Source organism: Neovison vison, chromosome 5 (assembly GCF_020171115.1).
Source record: "Neovison vison isolate M4711 chromosome 5, ASM_NN_V1, whole genome shotgun sequence".
Taxonomy (NCBI): domain Eukaryota; kingdom Metazoa; phylum Chordata; class Mammalia; order Carnivora; family Mustelidae; genus Neogale; species Neogale vison.
In genome coordinates, this window is record NC_058095.1 from 57590312 (window position 1) to 57610435 (window position 20124).

The 20124-nt window shown below is 55.7% G+C and overlaps 1 protein-coding gene across 3 annotated transcripts in view; it reads right to left on the reverse strand.

Annotated features, from left to right (window-relative positions):
- Positions 1–731: 731 nt before the first annotated feature.
- Positions 732–20124, reverse strand: part of PIK3R5 (phosphoinositide-3-kinase regulatory subunit 5) — a 64257-nt gene continuing 44864 nt past the window's right edge. For 2 of the 3 annotated variants that reach the window (XM_044249078.1, XM_044249077.1), the window contains exons 4-19: positions 19974–20042; positions 19127–19265; positions 11954–12023; positions 9933–10107; positions 9337–9490; positions 9003–9086; positions 7989–8709; positions 7701–7857; positions 7241–7348; positions 6665–6796; positions 6441–6534; positions 6255–6331; positions 5535–5628; positions 5365–5447; positions 4960–5072; positions 732–4859 (exon numbers count right to left, since the gene is read on the reverse strand). In XM_044249078.1, coding sequence (XP_044105013.1) covers positions 4712–4859; positions 4960–5072; positions 5365–5447; positions 5535–5628; positions 6255–6331; positions 6441–6534; positions 6665–6796; positions 7241–7348; positions 7701–7857; positions 7989–8709; positions 9003–9086; positions 9337–9490; positions 9933–10107; positions 11954–12023; positions 19127–19265; positions 19974–20042 — 2418 coding nt within the window. In that variant the 3' untranslated portion in view covers positions 732–4711. The remainder of the gene's footprint in view (positions 4860–4959; positions 5073–5364; positions 5448–5534; positions 5629–6254; positions 6332–6440; positions 6535–6664; positions 6797–7240; positions 7349–7700; positions 7858–7988; positions 8710–9002; positions 9087–9336; positions 9491–9932; positions 10108–11953; positions 12024–19126; positions 19266–19973; positions 20043–20124) is intronic. The other variant, XM_044249079.1, reaches the window with a different exon arrangement.

Consider the following 20124-nt stretch of genomic DNA (forward strand, 5'->3'; position numbering starts at 1 on the left):
CCCCTGGAGGTGGCATGACTTGGATGTCAGGAACCTCAGGGAAAGGTCTGAGGATGATGACAGACCAGTGCACCTGTCACATAAAGACCAGACAGAGGAAGCTCCATACTGTCCAGAGGAGAACAAATCAATAAACTGGACATCATTAAAACTAAGACCATTTGCTCTGAAAAAGGCATCACTGTTAAGAGGAATGAAAAGACAAGCCAGAGGTTCGGAGAAAATATTTGTCAAACATGTATCTGATAAAAGACTGGTATCCAGAATATACAAAGAGCTCTGAGAATTCAATAGTAAGAAAAACAACCCAATTTAAAAATGGGCAAAAGATCTGAAGAGATACCTCACCAAAGAAGATACTCACATGAAAAACACATGAAAAGGTACTCAACCTTGCAGTTACTAGGCATTTGCAAATCAAAACAGCAATGAGATATCATCACTACATACCCATTAGAATAGATAAAATCCAAAAAACCATGATGCCACCAAATGCCCACAAGGATGTTGGAGCCACAGGGACTCTCATTCATTTGATAAGAATGAAAAAGTTGCACAGTCACTTCAGAAGAGCTTGGCTTTTTTTTTTTTCTCTCTCTTAACTAAATATACATATGATGGAACAATGGTGCTCCTTGGTATTTACTCAGACAAGCTGAAAATATATGTCGGCACAAAAACCAGCCATGAATGTTTATATCAGCTTTATTCATAATTGCCAAAAACTGGTATCGACCAAGATGTCCTCAGTCTGCAAGTGAAGAAGCAAACCAGGCACATCAGTAAAACAGGATATTATTCAGCAACAAAAAGAAAGGAGCTGTGAGGCCGTGCAAAGACAAGGAGGAACATTAAATACACACTGCTCAGTGGGTGAGCCAATCTGAAAAGGGTAGTCACTATGGTTCCAACTCCATGATATCCTGAAATTCGTAGAAGTATGGGGGGGCAGCAAAAAGAACCACTAGCTGCCAGTGTAGTTAAGAAAATAGTCTCCATTTCTTGAATATCTATTTGCTTATCCAGGAAATCCCTTTCTTTCACAAATTCTATTTCCGAGAAACTTCTCCATCTTACCCAAATTGCCAGATTCTTTGGCAAATTTATAATATCCTTTCATTGTAATTTTGTGTACATAGGATCTGTAGAGATGTCCTTTTTTCCATGCACTATATTGATATTGATAATTTGTACTTAACTTCTAGGACATTGGTTGTCTAATTCATAGATTTCCACTCTTACCCTTCTTTCCTTCCTCCTCCTTCCTTTAGGATTTATACCTTTCTTCCTCAGTCTTTTTGAGATGAATATACTCCCTTTGATGTCAGTCATTTGAAATTTGATAATTCTAGTTGTACTTGAGATAATGTGAATTTTGTGGCTGAGCAGCGTTCTGTTTGCATGAGATCAAATGTGTTAATTGTATTGTCCACATCCTCTATATCTCTGTTACTTTTTTGCCTATTTGTTCTGTCAGCTACTGAGGAAAATGTAATAAAGTCCTTCCTTAAGGTCGTGGAGACCTTAATTCTGTCAATTTTTACTTTATAGTTTGAAGGCGTGTTATTGCATGCATCTAGATTTATGATGGTGATATGTTTTTGTTGGATTGGCTCTTTAATATTTATAAAACGTGCCTCTTTTTTAATTCTTACTTTAAAATCTTTTATATTAGCATAATACCACCAGCTGTTTGTGTCAGGTTTGCATGGTATTGCCTTTTCCATCCTTCTGTTCTCAGACTTTCTGTGTTCTTATATTAAAGAGTGTCTCTTGTGAGCAGCGTATTAAAAAAAAAAATCACTGGACAATTCTAGACTGAATTTTTTCCAGCACTTTAAAGATGTCATTTCACTGTTTTCTGACTTCCAATGTTTCTGTTGAGAAGGGAGGTCTCAGTTTAATTATTGAACTTTTGAAGGTTATATTTTGAAGGTTATATTCCCCCTGCCTTTGGCTGTTTTTAAGATATTCTCATTATCTTTTTTTCTCCCAGGAGTCTTACAATGAGGTGTGTGTGTGTGTGTTAAAAAACTAAACTCCAGACTTTATAGGGATTTCACCAGCTTTTCCATTAATATCTTCTTTCGGTTTTAGGATCCAGTCCAGGGTACGATGTTGCATTTAGTTTTCAGGTTTCCTGCCTCCTTGGCTTTTGAGTTTCTCAGCCCTTCCTTGTTTTTCATGCCACTGACTTCCTGGAGGAGTACTAGTCAGATTATTTTACAGAATGTCCTGCAGTCTGGATTTGTCTGACACTTTCCTCATGATCCGACTGTGGCTATGGGATTTTGGGAAGACCAATAGAAGTGAAAGTGTGATTCTGTTTTTCTCCTGTGTGAGATTTGCTGAGTTTATTAAATTTGTGGGTCGTTGTGCTTCCTTGATTTGGGTCGGTGGAATTTTGACGGAAGAGACACCCCGCCAGTTCCAGGCCCTAGCAGGCCTCTCTCATGCTACCGTGGCGGCCCGAGGTGCCTTTGAGACCAACCTGCAGCTTGGAGCCAAGCTGCTCTGAGCCTCACCTAGACGGAGTGATCCCTGAAGGTCCTGCAGACGCACAAGCAAGAGTAAGGGATCACGGTTTTCACCCACCGGGTGTCCGGTGTGCTTTATTGTTGGCAATCGCTAGCTGGTGCAGAGAGCGTATCTCATGGCTCCTTCTTCCTCCATGCCTAGTCAAAGCTGAACTCCTAGGCACGCTAGGATGCTGATCTGCTTTCCTGCCTTCCCGATGCTGACCGGCTTCTCCCAAGTCACAGGTCTGTTCCAACATCCTTCCCATCTTCACAGCTCTTCTCTCCTTCCCTGTGAGCCAAGTCTAAGGACAGCCCCCGTCCAGAGGGCCAGCAATGAGCTCCCTTCCCTTCCTCTCGGCAACGGGATGAGGCTTCGGTGGAGTAGTGTCAGAGAAAATCCCAGCACAAATTCATTTCCCATAGAGAGGAAAATTTACAAAAAGATAAAGAGAACAATCCACCAAGAATCTGATTGCTGCTGCTCCTGCTTGTGACCGGGTTTATGTTAACAAAGCAACTAGCAGTTACTCGTCATGCAGCAAAATAACCGGGGGAGGGGGTCAAGAAATAGGAGAAGAATCAAGGTTTTTTTGAAAATAATATTAAATTCTATTCATTTATTCATGGATATCGGTTTATCCTGTAGTAACCTGTTCACACAACAGAATACATTGCAAAGTCTATGGCTGGCTGCTCTCGGAGCCCAGAGCAGTATAGGTGGTGAGGACGGGGCGGGGGGTGGTGACGCAGGGCAGAGCCGGCTCCGGTCACTGCTCTCTGGTGGTGAGTAGTCTGGGTTGGGGTTTGGGGGCTCCTGTAAGCCCGGACCTTTGGAGCCAGGTGAAGCAGGAGAAGAAGGGGATGGAGGGTCTCTGGGAGGGATGCGGTCCTCTCCCATGGCTACTTTCTCCACCTGTCCCGTCCAAATCCCGTCCTCGGCCCTGCCCGCCCCCCTACCACCCTAGCCCACATATGCTTCCAGCTTCCAAACCACTCAGACACGACAACTTTATGTTTTTGGCTCTCATGTCCCATGACCCATTCCCCCCAGCCAGGCACAAAGCACCTGGAGGCCAGGCTCTCCCTCGACCCCTCTGGGATCCCGCCCAGGTGCCAGAATGGGGCCCGTGGATTTTGGGACTGGAAGTCTCCATACACACCAGCCTAAGGCCTGACGTGGGAGCGGGGGTCATGGGGCCCAACCCAGGAGAGAAGTCAGCGAGGACTGCGGGGGCTCCCGTGCAACAATCATCTTACCCTCGCCAAGGCCATTCCTCCTTCCGAGGGTAAAGCTAACCACTCCTCACCCCCGCAGTCTCGGTCCTGCCTCAAAGGGGAGTGAAGGGCATCCCAGAGCCCGTGAGGGTGTCCCAGTGCCAGGTGGGGGGGTAGGGAGGGGAGGGGGAGACTTGGCCCTTAAGGGTGAGGCCGCTCATCCGTACCTAGCACCGGCCATGAGCGGGCCACTGGGCCAGGCACTTGGCGGGCAGTTTCTTTTCAGCCCCTGAAGCTCTTAGTGCTGAGGACATGGAGGCTCGGAGAAGCTGATTCCCTTCCTTCTGGTCACTAAGCTAGCAGGTAACCAGACTGCTGTAGAACCCAAGGCCCTCCGAGCCAGAAAGGGGCTCCCGGGGCTGAGCGTACACAGGTAAAGCATTAGTGCTGTTTTCCCAGAAGACCCAGGGAACTTGTGAGGCAGAGAGAGAGATGGGGGGAGGGGTGCTACTGAAGGTCTGGGAAGAAGCCCCTAACCTTGTTTCTATCACCTGAATCCCAGAGTAGAGGGGACTGAACTCCAGATACAAAGTGTTCCCAACACTTTGACAAACTAAGGAGGGGGGCCCAGCCGAAGGTTGGGAGAGGAGGCCTAAACCACACCACGGAGCACCAGAACCTCAGATCTTTCTAGAAAGGGTCCTAGACCACACCAGTGGCCAGGGCCTCTGGGGTCAGCTCATCCATCCCCCTCCTCTCTACCGTGAGGAATCTGAGGGGCAGTGTAGCTGGCCACAGCCCAGAGGGCCCAGAAACCATCAACCCCCTGCCCGCTGTCTGCTGCAGGGCCCACAGCAGGGCCTGATCCCACAGAGGGCCATCCAGTTCTCCATAGGGAGCGAGACCGGCCATTGTGGGGAGGACCTCGGTAGACGCTGCCTGCTCCGGGCTTCCTGTCCTGGGTTGTGAGGGCCCCACTAGGGCAGAGCTCCGCTGAAGGTCATGATGGGCAGGCAGAGGAGGGAGCAGAGGTCTGGTGCGGCCTGGGATGGCAGGTCAGGGGACCACTGGGGTTGGGTGTGGAGGCTGCTTTTCTCCGGCTTGTAGCACGGGGAGACCTCACACCTGCGGGACAGGCAGGAGTAAGGGCAGGCTCCCCACCCGCCTCACCCCTGCAGCTCCTTCCAGGGTCCTACACCCCTTCCCTGGGCTACCCCCTTCCTACCGGACCACACTCTGCAGGATCTTCCTCTCATCCTGGTCCAGGCACACGGCGAAGGGGCAGCAGTTGGAGCCGATGATCTGCACCTTGTCCACTTTGATCTGTGATGTGCTAATCTGGAAGCAAAGCCCCCGTAAGCCCGCAATCGCCGCTCCCGAACCGCTGGCCATGGTCACCCCCACAGCAGCTTTGCGGGGCTGACAGCTAGCCTGGGCCAAGGTCCAGCAGCCTCCCTGGGGCCCTGCCTCTTCTCCGGCCCTGTCCCTCCCCGACTGCCCCCAGGAGAGGGCCCAGGGCCCCACGGTGAGACACATCCAAGCACAGGACTCTTGACCATGGGCGCACCCCGCACCCGCCCGTGCCAGGGTCTCCCGAAGGCACCGTAGCGGAAAGCGGGGGCATCCTCACCTGGTTGAAACCCTTCTTGGATTTGGGGTTCTGCCTTTTCACCACCTCCGTCAGGTTTAGCGTCAGGGCCTCCATGCTGGAGTCTGAGGGGCAGGGGCAGCTCAGGCCAGGCTCAGGGCCCCTCCCCGCTGCAGACAGCGCCCTGCCACGCGCACCCCGCTGCCACTCACCTAGCTCCTCCTGCTTCCGGCAGGCCTTGCTGAGATTAACCGAGGTGCACATCTTCTCCATGTTACTCCAGCGGCTTCGGCCACTGATGGCCCCCTGGAAATGCAGCCAAGCCAGGCCCTCTCAGCCAGAGGCCCCCCAGACCCCCAACCACAGGGAGTCTGCGCTCCCCTGGGGAAGCTCGCACCCGCTCGCTTTGGCACCAAGAGACCCCGACTCCTGATCCCTGACCCCCATATGGACCTCGATGGCTCCAGCGAGGAGTGTTAGGTGGCTGGCCTGGTCCAGGGATCAGAGGCACAAGAGCTTACAGCACCCAGGCCCACCCCTGCCCCCAAATCCTCTCACTCCCTTCAGACAGCTCCCATGCACCCAACCAGGCATGCCAGCCTGTGGTCGCTGGGCTCTCCCTCGCTGTGCGTCTGGACCCCGCACCCTTGCCCCCCTCATCCTCAGCCGCGCAGCCAGGCCCTAACACTTCATGGGATCTGCTGAGTACATGCGGTTTGGGAGAGAGCACATTCGTTGTGTGTGTGTCGGGGGGGTGGCTTTGGAGACCGAAGGAGAGAAGGATGTCCACTCCCTCCCCCTTCTGTCCACGGGAGATGGCTGCGGCCTCCCAGCTGAAAAACGGGGGCCTGAGGATGTAGGGGGGGCTGACTCTAGGTGAGGATGGGTCAAGAGCAGGACCCCCAGGAACCCGGCCCCGGCAGTGGCCTCACCTTGCTATAAATAATCTGTAGTGTTAGAGGGACGGCCTCGCGGTCCCCATCGATGCCCAGACGCTTGCTGCCAGGACCTGTGGCACATGGACAGACCTTCACTTCCTCTTGTTTCCAGTAGCCCTCCCAGAATGCAAGGCCCCTACCTCCCAAGGCCCATGTCCCCCGGGGCTCAGCATCACCCACCCGAAGCCTTGATGGCACGCATGGCAGCAGAGTGACCCAGCTCCAGGGAGTGGATGAAGATCTCGGTCATCTTCTCCCCCGTGATGAAGGTCAGCTGCAGAGGGCATGGACGGGCATCAGTGGGGCGCTCCCAGGTGCCCCCACACCTAGGGGCTGCTGCAGCAGGAGGTGGTTGGCTGCAGGGGTCAGGGTGGGGAGGTTGCCCGCAGCAGGGGTGTCCTCACCTCTGTCTGGTAGACCTGCAGCAGTACTGGCCGGGCGGCGAAGCGACAGTAATAGAGCAGCATGTCCGCCAGGATGGGCAGCTGGGCCGAGGAGCCCTCCAGGGGCTGGGATTCCGCTTTAAGAGACTGCTGCTGGGGGGAGGGGGGGCGTGGCGGGGCCTGGTCAGGGGAGCCAGGGAGAAAGGGGACGCGAGGGGAAGAGAGATGGACACAGGCATCCATACAGGGATGGAGGCAGACAGAGCCAGGGAAGCCAGGGTGTGATCAAAGGGACACAGAATGGCCGGGGGATGGCCCACAGCCCAGCCTCCGGAGCTCCCTCACCTGACACCAGAGCCCCCCAGGGAGCTGGACAAAGCTGGGAGATGAGGCAGGTGGCTGAAGCTGAATGGCCCCAGGACCCTTCTGGGACCCACCCCGTCACTGCCCTTAACTGCCCTCAGTTTGGGCTCAGTCGCGCTTCTCACCCTGGGCTGCCCTGGAGGCCTCAGGGCGGGTCCCCCCAAAACCAGGGCCTCCGAGCGGCCCCGTGTGACTGCAGCAGGTGCCCCCTCGCGCCCCACGGGGGCCGCTTACCTGGCACAGGACTTCGGGGGGCAGGTGCATGAGGCCCAGCACGTTGCGCTCGTACCAGGGGTCGAGCATGCCGAGGTAGTGGGAGATGTCATTGGTGCTCTCCAGCTCCTGGGACAAGGGGGCGAAAGTCATTCCAGCCCGCCGCCACCGACGGCATCTGCAGCCCCCGTCAGGGCCCCTCCCCGCCCTGAGAGGAGTCCGAGAAGTTTTAGCCAGTGTCACGCAGCAAAGTGCCACCGCCAAGTGCAGGGCAGGGGCTGCCCCCGCCCCCCAGCGAGGCTCCAGCAGGAGGAGGCGCCCCCTAGCGGCGGCGACTGCTCCCGGTGGCGACTTCTCACCCCTTCGGGTGGCCCGCGGGGGCCTGCTCTGTGTTCCCACGGCACGTGGGACAGAACCCCAAGTCCAGGAAGGGCTTAAACCAGGTGAGGACGCCCCCCTCTCCGCTGCGGTCGGGACCTACCGCAGGGCTGGGGTGCTTCGGGGAGTCTGTCGGGAGTGGGGGCGTCTGGCTGGCAGGGGCAGGGCAGGCGCTGGCCCCATGGCCTCGCTTCACCGGCACGTAGAAGAACTGGAGCTTGAAGAACCGTGTGAGGAGCGGGCGGTTGTTCTCCAGCTGCCTGGTGAGGAGGAGGCCAGGAGAGAGCCGTCCCGCTAGGACCTCAGCCCGCCACCCACCCCCACCCGCCCCCCCCAACCCAGGGCAGGGCGAGCCCCGTCCCCACCCTGCAACCCCAGGTCCGGCTCCTACCGCAGGTTGCTGTAGGCCCGAGCCACCTTCCCCGAAATCCGATCCGAGCCGAAGACCACGACGCGGAGCGTGGACGCCTTGGGGTCCTCGTCCCCGCTCAGGAAGGGGCGGCGGCGCTGGTGGCGCGAGGCAGGGGCCAGGAGCCAGCTGGGCAGCTGCGCGCTGAGCTTGGGCTGCGGCAGCGAGCGGGAGCGCTGGGCCCGCGCGGGGGGTGGCGCCGGGATGTCCAGGGGGCTGCAGAGGCTCCCCGCCCGCCGCAGCGGCAGGCCCGAGTCCGAGCCCCCCTCCAGGCCCCGGGAGTCCCTCCGCAGCACCAGCTGGCCAGTGCTCTTGAAGAGTTTATAGATCCGGTTGAACTTGTGCCCGGGCCTGCGGTGGCCGCGGCGCTCCTGGCTGCCCGGCCTCTTGGGCAGCTCGGAGCAGCTCTCCTCGCTGTCCTCCACGTAGCCGCTGTCCATGGCGTCGGAGAGGCCGGAGACAAAGGAGGTCAGCAGCTGGCGGGACAGGGTGGGCCCTGAGGCCTGGGACGAGGCAAGGGACAGGGTGGAGTCGTGGAAGACTGAGGAGCTGGTGGAGAGCAGGGAATCCCTCTGGGCACCATGCCCGTCCGTTTCCAAGTCCTCCTCCTCCTCCTCTTCCTCCTCCTCCTCCTGCTCATCGTCCCCCAGGATCCCTGGCTGTAGCAGTTCCTGTTCCTTGAGCAGGATTTCCTGCAGGATGTCTGCGGGGAAGCCAGGGGAGGCACTGTCTGGGTGTCTGGGTCCTTGAAACCCCTCTTGAGTGCCCTCGGGAGGGACCACAGGCTCAGAGAGACCGGCTGGAGGAGGAGGGGGAGGGGGAGGAGGAGAAGGAGGAGGAGAGGGCCGGAGGAGGGTGAGCTGTGAACAAGCTGCCCTTGTTCTGCTTAGAGCCTGCCTGGGCGACTGGGCCGGTGGCAGGTGGCAGGACGGGAAGCAACTGGGAAGGGGGGTGTTGGGGGGTGGGCACCTCGAGGGCGCCAGCCGGGCTGCTCACCAAAGCTGTCCTGGTTCCAGCTGTATGTGTGACACCTGGCGACAGGGATGGGGATGGTCCGGAGCTGACCAGGTTTGGCAGTGTCTGCAAGAGGAGGGGACGGGAGGTGAGGGCTGCAAGGAGCTCGTGGAAGAGAAGAGATTAGCGCCGGCCGCACGGTGCGCCGGGCAGAGGCCAGCCAGCACTCTTTCCCACCTTGGGGTGGTGGGGTGCCCGCATGACGGCTGGGACCCCCCCCCCCGGCTGTGTGGGGCAGAGCCACTGGTCCCTGGGGCTGCTCACCACCACCACCACCCCCCGGGAAAAAACACGCTGCATCTCCCAAGAGCCTCACCTAAGACGCTGGGGAAGCCAGCTTTCTCTCCCACTGCCTGCAGCCTGGCCCGGAGCCACTGCCTGGCCTCGATTGCGTCCCCGATGCCAGAAGCTAGCTCCTGGGCCTCCACGGTCTCCGTGAAAATGTCTTCAAGCTCGGCCAGGCTCTTGGACTGAAACCGCAGGACAAGACAGGCCTGCTCCCAAACCAGGGCTCAGCTGCCCGACTCCTCGAGCCCCTAGGTTCTCTCTGATGGCGGCTGTGGCCCCTCTCCTCCCCAGCCTTGGCACCCACCTCCCCGGGGTCCCCTTCTCAGGAAGTGGTCATGAAAGAAAGGCCCAGAGAGGGGAGGACACATGAGGGCCGCATGGCTAACCCATCATAGCGCTAGGACTAGAAGTCAGGTCTCCCAGCTTCCCTCTACAGCCTGTTCCCAGCCCACCCAGTCCTCAGAAGCTCGTACCCAGTCCCCTGCCTGGGCTGCCAGCCACCTCTGTTGGCACCTCCGTGGGGACCCAGCATCACAGAAATCTCTCAGCATGGCCAGTCTGCCAGCCAATGCCCAGCCACGTCAGTCAGGGTGATGCTAAGGCCCTGGGGCCCCTAGCACGTACCTGCAGCTGGCCGTGCAGCCCCGGGAGGTCACAGTGGGCCCCAAAGGTGGCCTGGAAGGCATGCAGGAGCAGGGTGGTGTAGGCGCTGTGGGGCGAGTGCCCGGGCGTGCTCAACTTGTTGGCCACAGCGAGGAACTCCGCCTGTACCTCCACCGGGTTCAGCAACAGCACGGTGCTGGGGGCACAGAGGGTGGGCTCTGGGGTGGGGGCAGGGACAGCGCTGCCGCACCCCTCACTCACATGGGGCACCAGGAGGAGCTGCTCAGCCCCATGGGGGACCTCCACAGGTAGGGGCCAAGCCCAGGGGAGAGGCAGCGGGCTGGCTCAGGGCTCCCAGTTCGAAGAGCACAGCTTGCAGTCTACTTGAGTGTTTTCCAGGGACCTTCTGAGCGTGAGACTTCATTTTTCCAAAAGAAATTTCACCTTAATTTTTATATCAGCATCTTTCTGACAGGATGTCGGGACGGACGAAGGAGGCCTCAAGGGGACTTGGGGCCATCTTAGTGGAGGGGACTTGGGCCCCGGGGCTCATTTTGCAGGGGGGAGGGAACGGGGTAGCCACATGCGGGCGTGCAAGTTGCCCTGTAAATTCAGGCTAGGGGTCAAGGCTGCCTGAGTCTGCAGCTCACAGGCGACCCCCCCCCCCTTTTTTAGCTCGCCCCAGCTTGCCTGCACGAGGCTGGGAGTGGAGTTTGTGCCCAGCCCGCCTTCTCCCCAGACCCTGCACTCCCTCTCCGGGCCAACCTTGACATTCTGTTCATCATGGAAAACTTCAGACAGACCAAATGTGAACAGAATCAGGAACCCCGCAAGGTGTGGACGGCCCAGCTAGCAGTTAAGCACACACGTCTGTTCTCACTTCGCCCTCCATCATCCGCCCTCCATCGCTGTGTTTTCTCGAAGCGCTCGAGACAGCGCAAAAGCCCTGCTGTAGAGACTGCGGTGGGAGCTGCTGGAACTGTTCCCCTCTCTCTCTCACAGGCTCCGTGCAGAGAAGGAGCATGAGGGGGCCTTCCCGCCCATCCCTGCATCCGGATGGCTGCCCTGGGTCAGGGCCCCCCGCAGTCCCCCACCGACAGGACTGGGCTCTGTCAGAGTCCCCATCCTTCCGGGGGTGGGGTGGAAACTAGTGCTGATCCCTCCATTCGTCAGGAAAAGGGGACAGGCTTGCACAAGCTGTCCCTGCCTGAGCCACTCTCCTTCACTGAGTGCTCACTCACTCCTTCCACGCACATGTGAGGGCAGGACGCCACCAGCCGGGCATATGCCCTCCCCTTTCACGCTTTCTCTGCACGCGTGTTCTTACCTAAAGCTCATTTCAGTTCTGTGTGCGCATGCATGTGTGTGTGTGTGTATACAGTAGGCTTTCATATAAAATGCATCATTTAGGGGCGCCTGCCTGGCTCCGTTGGTGGAGCATGCCACTCTTGGTCTCGGGGTCATGAGTTTGGAGCCCCATAGAACTTGCACGAAGAGATTACTTTAAAAAATAAAAATAAAATGCTTTTTTTTTTTTTTTTTTTTTTACTGTAGGTCCTCATCAAAAAAGGTTTGGAAAAATGCTGTTTTAGTAATAGGCAGAAAGATGCTATAGAAAGCACATGGGCCTTTGAGTAAGACCGAGGCTTCAATCCCAGCTCAGACGCTTTTGAGCTGTGTAACCTTCAGGAAGTCACAATTGGCCTCTCTGACCTCCAGTTTCCCCATCTAAAAAGTGGGGGCAAAGCAAGGTCATGTGTGCCCGGGACCTGGCATGATCGGTGCAGGTGGCTTTTAACGTTTGTTTCATTTTTTAAAGCCTTGGAGCCATTTAGAACTGGGAGGAAAATGCCTCAGCCCAGAGAAACGACCTTATGTACAAAGAATCACCATGATTCCCAGGTGTTCCTGGTCCTCTCGAAGACTGTTTCCCGGGGGCTGGGGGGTCGGAGGGGGAGGTGGTACAGGGATGGAGGGAAAGCCAGACGCATGGGGCCGGGAAGGAGGATGGTGATGGGGGAACCCCGCCCCAGAACACTCACACAGTAGAGCTGCGGTGACTTCTAATGGGCAGGCCCTGCTCGGCCCTCACCAGCCGCTGGTAGGTGATTCCTGTAGCCAGAACAAAGGAGAGTTGGTCGGTTTACCTGCTTCTCCAGCAGTCATGGCCTTGCGGTGGCCCCACACCGGCCTGCGAATCTCCCCCTGCGCCCCTGGGATGATGCTCAGGTCCCACGCAGCTCAGCTCCTCACGGACAGCGGGTGTGGCACCCAAGGCTTCAAGGTGGGTGGTCTGCAGCGGCCCAGGGGTTCCCTGGCCCTCTCGAGGTGCAGGGGCTCCCCCAAGGGTGTACGGGCCCCCAGCTCAGTCTCCTCTGGCCCTCCGCACCTCTGCCCAGCTTCCCAGGGGCTCTCAGGGCAGCTCGGCCTCCCTGCTGCTGTCCCTCCCAGGCTGAGCCCTGCCTCTGCCCCGGCACCAAACTAGCCAACGTCTCTCCCTTGCTCCTGCAGCCTGACCCAGGCCCGTGGCTGCAGAACAGACTGTTCACAGGAAGGACATGGTTGTGTGCCCGCCACGGGGAGATTCAAGCACCCTTGGTTCTCTCCACCAGCAAGAGCCCCAGAAGCAGGGGCTGGGATTCGGAGGGCAGGCAGGGGTCTCTGTCAGGGGGCAAGGCTGCCCTGGAATGGGTGTGAGCAGGGAGCAGGAAGGCGAGCCCCTCTGAAAAGTGCAAAGCCCCGACCAGCAGGGATCAGAGGCAGCTGCAAACAGAAAGGCCATGATTTTTGTCCGGTCAACTGCAAAAAATAAAAATGACCAGTTTGTGCTGTTCTCATTTAGGACCTAATTGCTTTGACTTGGGGGCCTTTTGCGTGGTGTTTCTCTGATGTAATTGTCACATGTTTAGAAGTTCATGTAATAGGAAAGTCCCTGAAACGGGCTACAGCTATGGGGACCTGGGACGCCACCTGGTGGCCACTTGCATTCATGACAGAGGCAAGCTCCCCTCAGGGTTCCCTGCAAACCCGTCAGTGAAATGCTGTCCAGCGAACTTCAGTTGCGAAGTCTTCTCCTGACCCTTCCGCCCATGGGATGGCCTCCAGCTCTGCAGAGCCACCAGGCCTGGGGGGGGGGTGGAGTGAGATCTGCCACCCCCGCTCCTTCACTGCCCTGCCCGAGGTCACCCTGAAGGACCAGTCCACGCTCTGCTAGGCCACTCTTCCTCGTGGGCCACACACAGCAAAGACCTGTGGGCATCCACCCAGCACCCACCCCCTTCTTCACCAAAGGGACCCTGGGCACTGAGCGATAGGTCACATTTCTCAACCTGCCTTCCAGGGGTTGGGTGGGGGTTCTGGAAGACCCCTTTCTGTAACTCCCACTTTCCTCCTTTCTGTTAACTGGTATAGGGTCACGATGGCTGGAGCACCTGCAGCCATTATTAGACCATGAAAGGGCATTGAGGATGAGGTTTTCTGCTAAGCATGGTGGAGCAGAAAGAAAGGAGAAGCCCGGTCTAGAATGTTTGTGCGATTCCTGTGCCAACCCTGGACTGCCTTCCAGTGGAATTTTTTTTTTAATATAAGGAAAAAAATAAACTCCTACGAGTTTCCACCAATGTTATACTGGGGTTTCTGTCATGGGGCAGCCAGCTTATTTCTGATTCATCCTACCCTGTGATTTCTGAAACAGTGGCTCCCCACTCTTCCCTACATCTCCTTCTGTGACTCCGTAATACAAGAAATACATATATGGTCTTACTGTTCTCTTTCAGTTCCAGGATCCTATCTGTCCAGAGTCCCACACTGCATGGACTTATTTCTCCTTAGCCTCCTCCACCTATAACACTTCCTCAGTCTGTCCCGGTCATCCGTGACCTTGACTCAAGAATCCTGATTGGTTATGATAGAACGTCCCTCGATCTGGGGCTTTTCATGTCATCCCAGGATTGGAGGGAGGCAAGAAACTTTGACAAGAACACCAGAGCAGTGATGTTGTGTCCCTCCTAACCACTGTTCTTCAATCATAAAAATCTTTCATTGATGTTATAACATCAAATACTCAAATTTTTAATTGTTCTGGATTTTTTTTTTCCTGAAAGACCACTTTTGGCCAAATGTAATTAAGACTTTGAAAGGGAGGGAGTGGATTTCAGTTATAATGTTTTCTCCTGCCAGCTGCGTCCCTCCCTCACTTTGGGTTCTTAGCAAAGTGGGGTTTGCAACTGGCATCTGAAATGGGGGTGGTCTAGGGGACTGAGCTCTAAACCGTGGGGTCTGCGTTAAATGTGGGTAGTTGGTGCCAGAACCACACTGGGTCTTGGGACACTCAGTTGGTGTCTGGAGTAGGGGAGAATTGGTGGTGGTTTGGGGTGCACAGGTGGGCCTATGCATTTGGTGTGGGAGCATTCTTTGAGGAAGACCCCCATCCGCTAGTCAGTGACATCTGACTTTCCTTCAAGGGTTCTACATCCTCTATTCCATAATCAGAGATGCGCCACCCCCCCCCAAAAAAAAGCATGAAATGCAAATGCCTCTGGTCAGTAACATCCTGAGAGAAGCTTCTGGCCACGGAAGATTATTCAGAATTCACCTGCCACCAGCTCAAGGGCCAAAGTGACCAAATCTAGGTTTGCACCTGCTTCAGCAGAGGGTTGAAGGATCGAAGGCACCAAGTGAAAGAAAAAGTGGCTGAGACTGCCCAGGGGAAGGAACGAGCTTCCAAAATGGCAGCTGGGACAGTCCCCGGTTTTCCCGTCACACACAACTCCCAGCTTATGTCTCTGGGCAGAAAGAGCTTTATACAAATGCAAGAATAGGTTTCTGGAGTCAAAGGATATGGCTTTTGGGGATCCAACAGACATAGGCTCCAGGGGTGGAGAGCCTGTCAGCTCTGTGAGCATGGGCGAGCCGCTCACCTGTCTAGTCTTCGGGTTCAACCTCTGGAAGACAAGGATAAGCTGCAACCCCACAGGGTGTTCTCGGATGGGGGAGATCAGCCCTTCACTGTGGTCAATGCCCGGGCCAGCACCAGCCTCATCCCCAACAACGACAGTCCTGCTTTGGACAGAGAGCTCCTGTAACTTGTCCAAGGGTGTCAGCCAGAAAGTGACAAAGCATAGGTCCTACCAAGGCCCGTGTTCCTTCTCTCACACCCAAATTCAGAGCGCATGGGCAAGACACGCGAACCTTCTCTGAGTCTCGTTTTCTCCTGCATGAAATAGGAAGACTATGGCTTTTTCTCTCTGCTCACAGGGCCGTGGTCTGGGGGAGAAGCCATCGGTGTGTGCTTTGGAAACCGTCCTGAGACTCACGGGTGATGCCCCCCGTCGCCACTCACGATCACAGATCCACTCTTTGCCGGCAGGTTTTGTGGTCTACGCAGCCCCGCGGGGGTTGGAGTAAATACCCAACAAACATGCCGGCTGAAGCCGAGAGGGCTGTGGTGGGCGGGAGCCGGCAGCGCTGACCTGAGGTTTCCTGCCACCCGTGCCCAGGACCAGAGGCGGTGGGCCAGCCTACTGGGGTAGAGCCAGGAAGAAGGGGGCGGCCCGAACGCTTGATAACCTGCCCACTTCCTCTGCCCACCCAGCCACATCAAAGCGGGATAAACTGTTTCAGTCGTCGCCATGGCAACTGGCTCCCGAAGGCACCCTGGGTGGAGGGCCTGGCTCCGGGCTCCCCCTTCAGGACCTGTCTCTCCGGCTCTGGCTGCCCAGAGCACCAGCATTGCCCTTCGCAGCGCTCCGACAGGGAGGCGGCAGGAGGCTACCCATCCTACAGATGAGAAACGAGAGCTCCTGTAAGTTAAATACGTGTCTTGCCACAGGGGACACAGCTCCAGAATTTGAGGCCACCACGGCATCATATCAAGTACCAGGAACCACTAAGTGATTCAGCCTCAGCTTCTCCTCGGAGAGCTCACTCCGCAGCCTCTGTTCCAGCCTCCGTCCCGCTGCCTCCCTTGGCACGGAGGATGGGGGACGGGGACCTACCATAAGGGAAAACAGTCCCATGTGCCCTAACAAAAGCTTGGCTACAGCCCTTTCCAACCATCCCACTTCGGGATCATAGAGGAAAGGGTGATTTAGCCCAATTTGCTAGTCACCACTGGCCACGGCTGAGGTTCTGGGAAGTGAGAGGTGAACCTGGGGGAGGTGGGTGCGGGGTGGAGGGGAGACGACTGAAGGGATTTTTGTCCCGTAGAAAAGCGCACCCACAGGCTACGGTGTTACCCCACTCTATGATGTTAACCAATTCCGCATCTAATTCTGCAATCTTACTCTGGTTTATCAAGAAACTTCCATCGGGCTCTCATACCCTCCTTTAAACCAGCCCTGCCATCTTGCGGGTTCCCTCGGTAATGAGCTCAGTGTCTTTGACGAAGGCTCCCTGTGTTTCTACATGTTAGGGATTTTTTCTTGTTTTTCTTCCTTTCTTTCTTTCTTTTTTTTTTACTGTTTGGAAATCACTCTCTGACATGCCGAAGAGTCCGTGATTTCCTATTTCGCTTCTGCTTTCCCTGGAAGAGGACGAGTTCCCAGCACAGGCAGGACGCCACCCTCTCCACACAGGTGCTGGCCTTCCCCTCCATCACCAGGACATCTGCGGTGTCACACTGTCCCCCAGGCAGTGTCATGGGGGGAGGCGCTCTGCAGTGAGGAACCAGACTTCCCAGGGTCTTCTGCTCTGAGACCAAGAACCCTATCCCATCTCCAGCTCTGCCTGCTATTCTGCCTGACTTTTGTTCCCCAGGTGTAGAACCCTGCCATCCCAGCATCAGACCTTCTCCCTCCACAGCCTGCCCTCCACGCTCCCTGGGCTGCCCAGCAGACAGCCCCACCCAGATGCCCCCCTCCCCTGCAAACATCTCAAGGCATAGCGTGCGTTCAGCGGACAAGAGCCGGCTGGTACTACCTGACATTGGGAATGGTCTCCCTGAGTGCAGGGAGGTGATGGTCTCCCCCGGCCCTACATCTCCCCGCTCTCCCCTCCTCATTTCAAAGTAAAAAAGAGTCACTTAGATCTGTGATTACCCACTGAAGGCTCTCCGAGGGTATTTACATTTTGAATCCTTTCTGTCTACCTTATAGGAGGGAAGAAAAGCTTAGCCTTCTTGTTAAAGGAATTCTGGTCCCCAGGAAGAAGCCCTGGCAATGCAGATCTGGTGGTTTGGGGGAGCAGGTGGGAGGAAGGGAATGGAAGAGATTAATCCTGAACTCGCTCGTCCACTTAGGGCGCCTCGCAAAGTTAGACCGGCGAGCTGTCTATTCACCACGTGCCTGAGCACCTCTCCTCGGGGCCTCCCCGGTTTCTAAATTCTTGCACCCACGCCTCTAGGATGCGCAGAGATCCTAGGAACAGGTGGGCTTTGGGGCCCGCCTACCCTAACCTGAGCCCATTCCCACAGATTGATTGGCAGGAGATGGAGAAGCTGATTGGTTGGGAGGAGACAGCCAGCCTGACTGTTTGGGGGCGGACAAATCAGATGGTTGGGGAAGGAAGGCAGGAAGCCCCCCACTCCACCCCCCCCCACCCCCGGAGTTGACACACTAAGCTGCCTTCCTGAGCTCTCTTGGGTTCCAGGAACTCCTGGAGAGCAGGATTTAGTGTTCCTGTCCTGTGTGTGTGCAGTGTGCGTGACGAGAGCTAGGTGTCGTGGGCGCTAAACAGGGTCTGGTACCTATATAAATTTAAGAGAAAACAAAAACAAAAACAAAAAATGGGATTATAACATATAGCACTTTGGGGACCTGCTTTTTAACTCAGCAGATGACTCGCCATCTTTTGCCCTCGGTGCCTCTGCCTCTATATCCTTAATGACTGAATAGCTATAGAAAAGCTTTAAATGTTCCCAAATCTGGCAGCCTTCTCTTTGATCATTTTTGCCTTGGGTGGCAGGGGGAGGTTACCATTTGGTATCTCTTCTCCACTCTGCGTGGGTCCTGTAACCTACTTTTCTTCTATTACATTCATGGTCTCTTTTTTCCACACTTTGACCTTCAATCCACCTGAAATGTATTTTATGTTTGAGATCGAACTCTTATTTATTGGTTTGTTTTTGAGATAGAACCGTAGCTCAGTTTTGATGGTCGGTCAGTGGTCCTGATGCCATTTATCAAAGGACTGAGTTGATTCCTCCCTGGTTTCAGGCCACTTTGTCATATAACAAATCTTGATTCAATCTGGCAATGCCTCTCTTAGGTTACTTCTCCTTAACTTTGTTTCTCTGTGTGGGTAACATAGAAGAGAGATTCGTATCTCTCTTTCTTCTTTTATATGTTTAGTTGCTATTATAAATTGTTGGGTTTTTTCCCCCATCACTGTGTCCTCTGACTGGCGAATGCCATTAGCGCTCTCTCGACTAGTTCTGTCCGTTCTGTGGGTGAGTCTCTTAGTCCTGACAGATAAGCAATTGCCTGATCTTGGCGTAATTAAAATATTACTTTCTCCGGAAGAAGAAATATTCTATTTTTGCCTATTTGCATAGGCAAAACACCAATAAGCACAGAGAGGAAGGTCGCTGACTGAAATGGAAATGCCTCTAGCATTTCCCTGTGGGCTGTTACCCCCTTAATAACACTTCTATATATTACCGGGGTTTCGGGTGTTAGGAATGAATGTTGAGTTTTATCAAATGTGTTAAGGGTATCACTGAGGACGTTTACATGACATTATTCCTTTGAGGCTGTTGAATTACTCTCTCGGGCCACCTCGCGGTAAATGTAACCTCCTTAGGTTTTCTCTTGCTCTAGAACGGTTTGCCGGGCCCTCGTTTTTGTGTTTATTTGGAGCACTTGCCATTTTTCAAGAATTCCTCCTTTTCAGACCCCACATGTACAAACGTGGCACCAGGCCCTTGTCCACACCTGTCACGGCGCCCACCAACCTGTCCACCCCTAGCCGGGGTCACTCCCCTGATCAGAGCGCCATCGGTCCACACATGCATTTCCCTACTTGCTCCTGAGGCAAAGAGGACCAGCAGGGGCCTCTGGTCAGTATTACGTGGGCTCCTCTGTCTGACCCAGGCAGTCTCGGAGACTCTTTGGTGAACCAGAGTCCAGGCACAGACCGTGCAGCGGGGTCTCCTCGCCCTGAACCCCTGCCGCTTCCCCTAAGAATTCTCCTTTGCGTTGCCACCTGTGCTCGCTGCTGTCAGCCACTGGGTGCCGCGTGCACCGCGAAGTCCCCACGCCTGCCACGCCAGCACTCACCCGGGGCCTTGAGCTCAGCGTCGATGAAGGTGAGCAGCTCCTGGGAGATGCTGCAGTAGGGAACGGGCCAGGTCAGGAAGCGGTGGTAGGTCCTGGCTGCTTTCAGAAGGAGATCCGAATCAGGTGGGAAGTGTGGTGTCTGGATGGAGAGAGAGGTCTGGCTGAGAGAGAGCTGCCTGATACTCCGCAAAAGACCCTGCTCCTTTCTGGAATGTTCCACAGAAGGCACTCTGTTCCCGGCAGCAGTATGTCCCGGGACAGGGGCAGAAAGAACCAGAAGTTATCCGCAGGGAGGGAGTTACACAGGCGCCAGATGGTACCCGGGGGCCACGCTTTCACCCCACATAAGACCCAACACGTGAGAGCGCCCCTTTGTAAAGCTGTCACCCAGAGCTGGGGGGTCAGCCTAATGGTGCCACTGCTCCTGGTCATTTGGGGAATGGTCTTCAGTGCCTGAACCACCTGTATTTGCATATCCCCACTTGAGGCAAAGGTTACGCTCAGAAGTGGATGGGATCCCACATATGTGTGGTCGTTCGATGCCACCGGTCCGGGGAAGACGGGATGCTCACCCCGGGGGGAACCGACTCTGGGGGTACAGAACAGGGTAGACCGGAAACCTCTCAGCAGGATCCGTGTCACAGCTCCTGAACAGGTCGTGGATGACAGACTCCCCACGGGAGCCCAGCTGTGCCAGGTACCACGGCATCCGCACGGAGCCCTGAGGCCTCTCATGGCAGCACCCCCCCGGAAAGCCATCAGACAGCTGACACCTGTTTCAAGGTCCCGGCTCATCCTCCCTCCCCAGCCTCTCCCGCCTCCCCCAGCCCGCCACACTGGAACTTACACAGAGGACAGTGGAGTAGAAGAGAAGGGCCAAGGGCGCGAGAAGGTCATAAGTGCCCTTCTCTTGGACCTGCGGACAGGACAGGAGGAGAGCGTGAGGTTCATCACAGGTGCAGAACAGAGTGGCGTTTTCTTGTTCTGTCCTTTCTTTC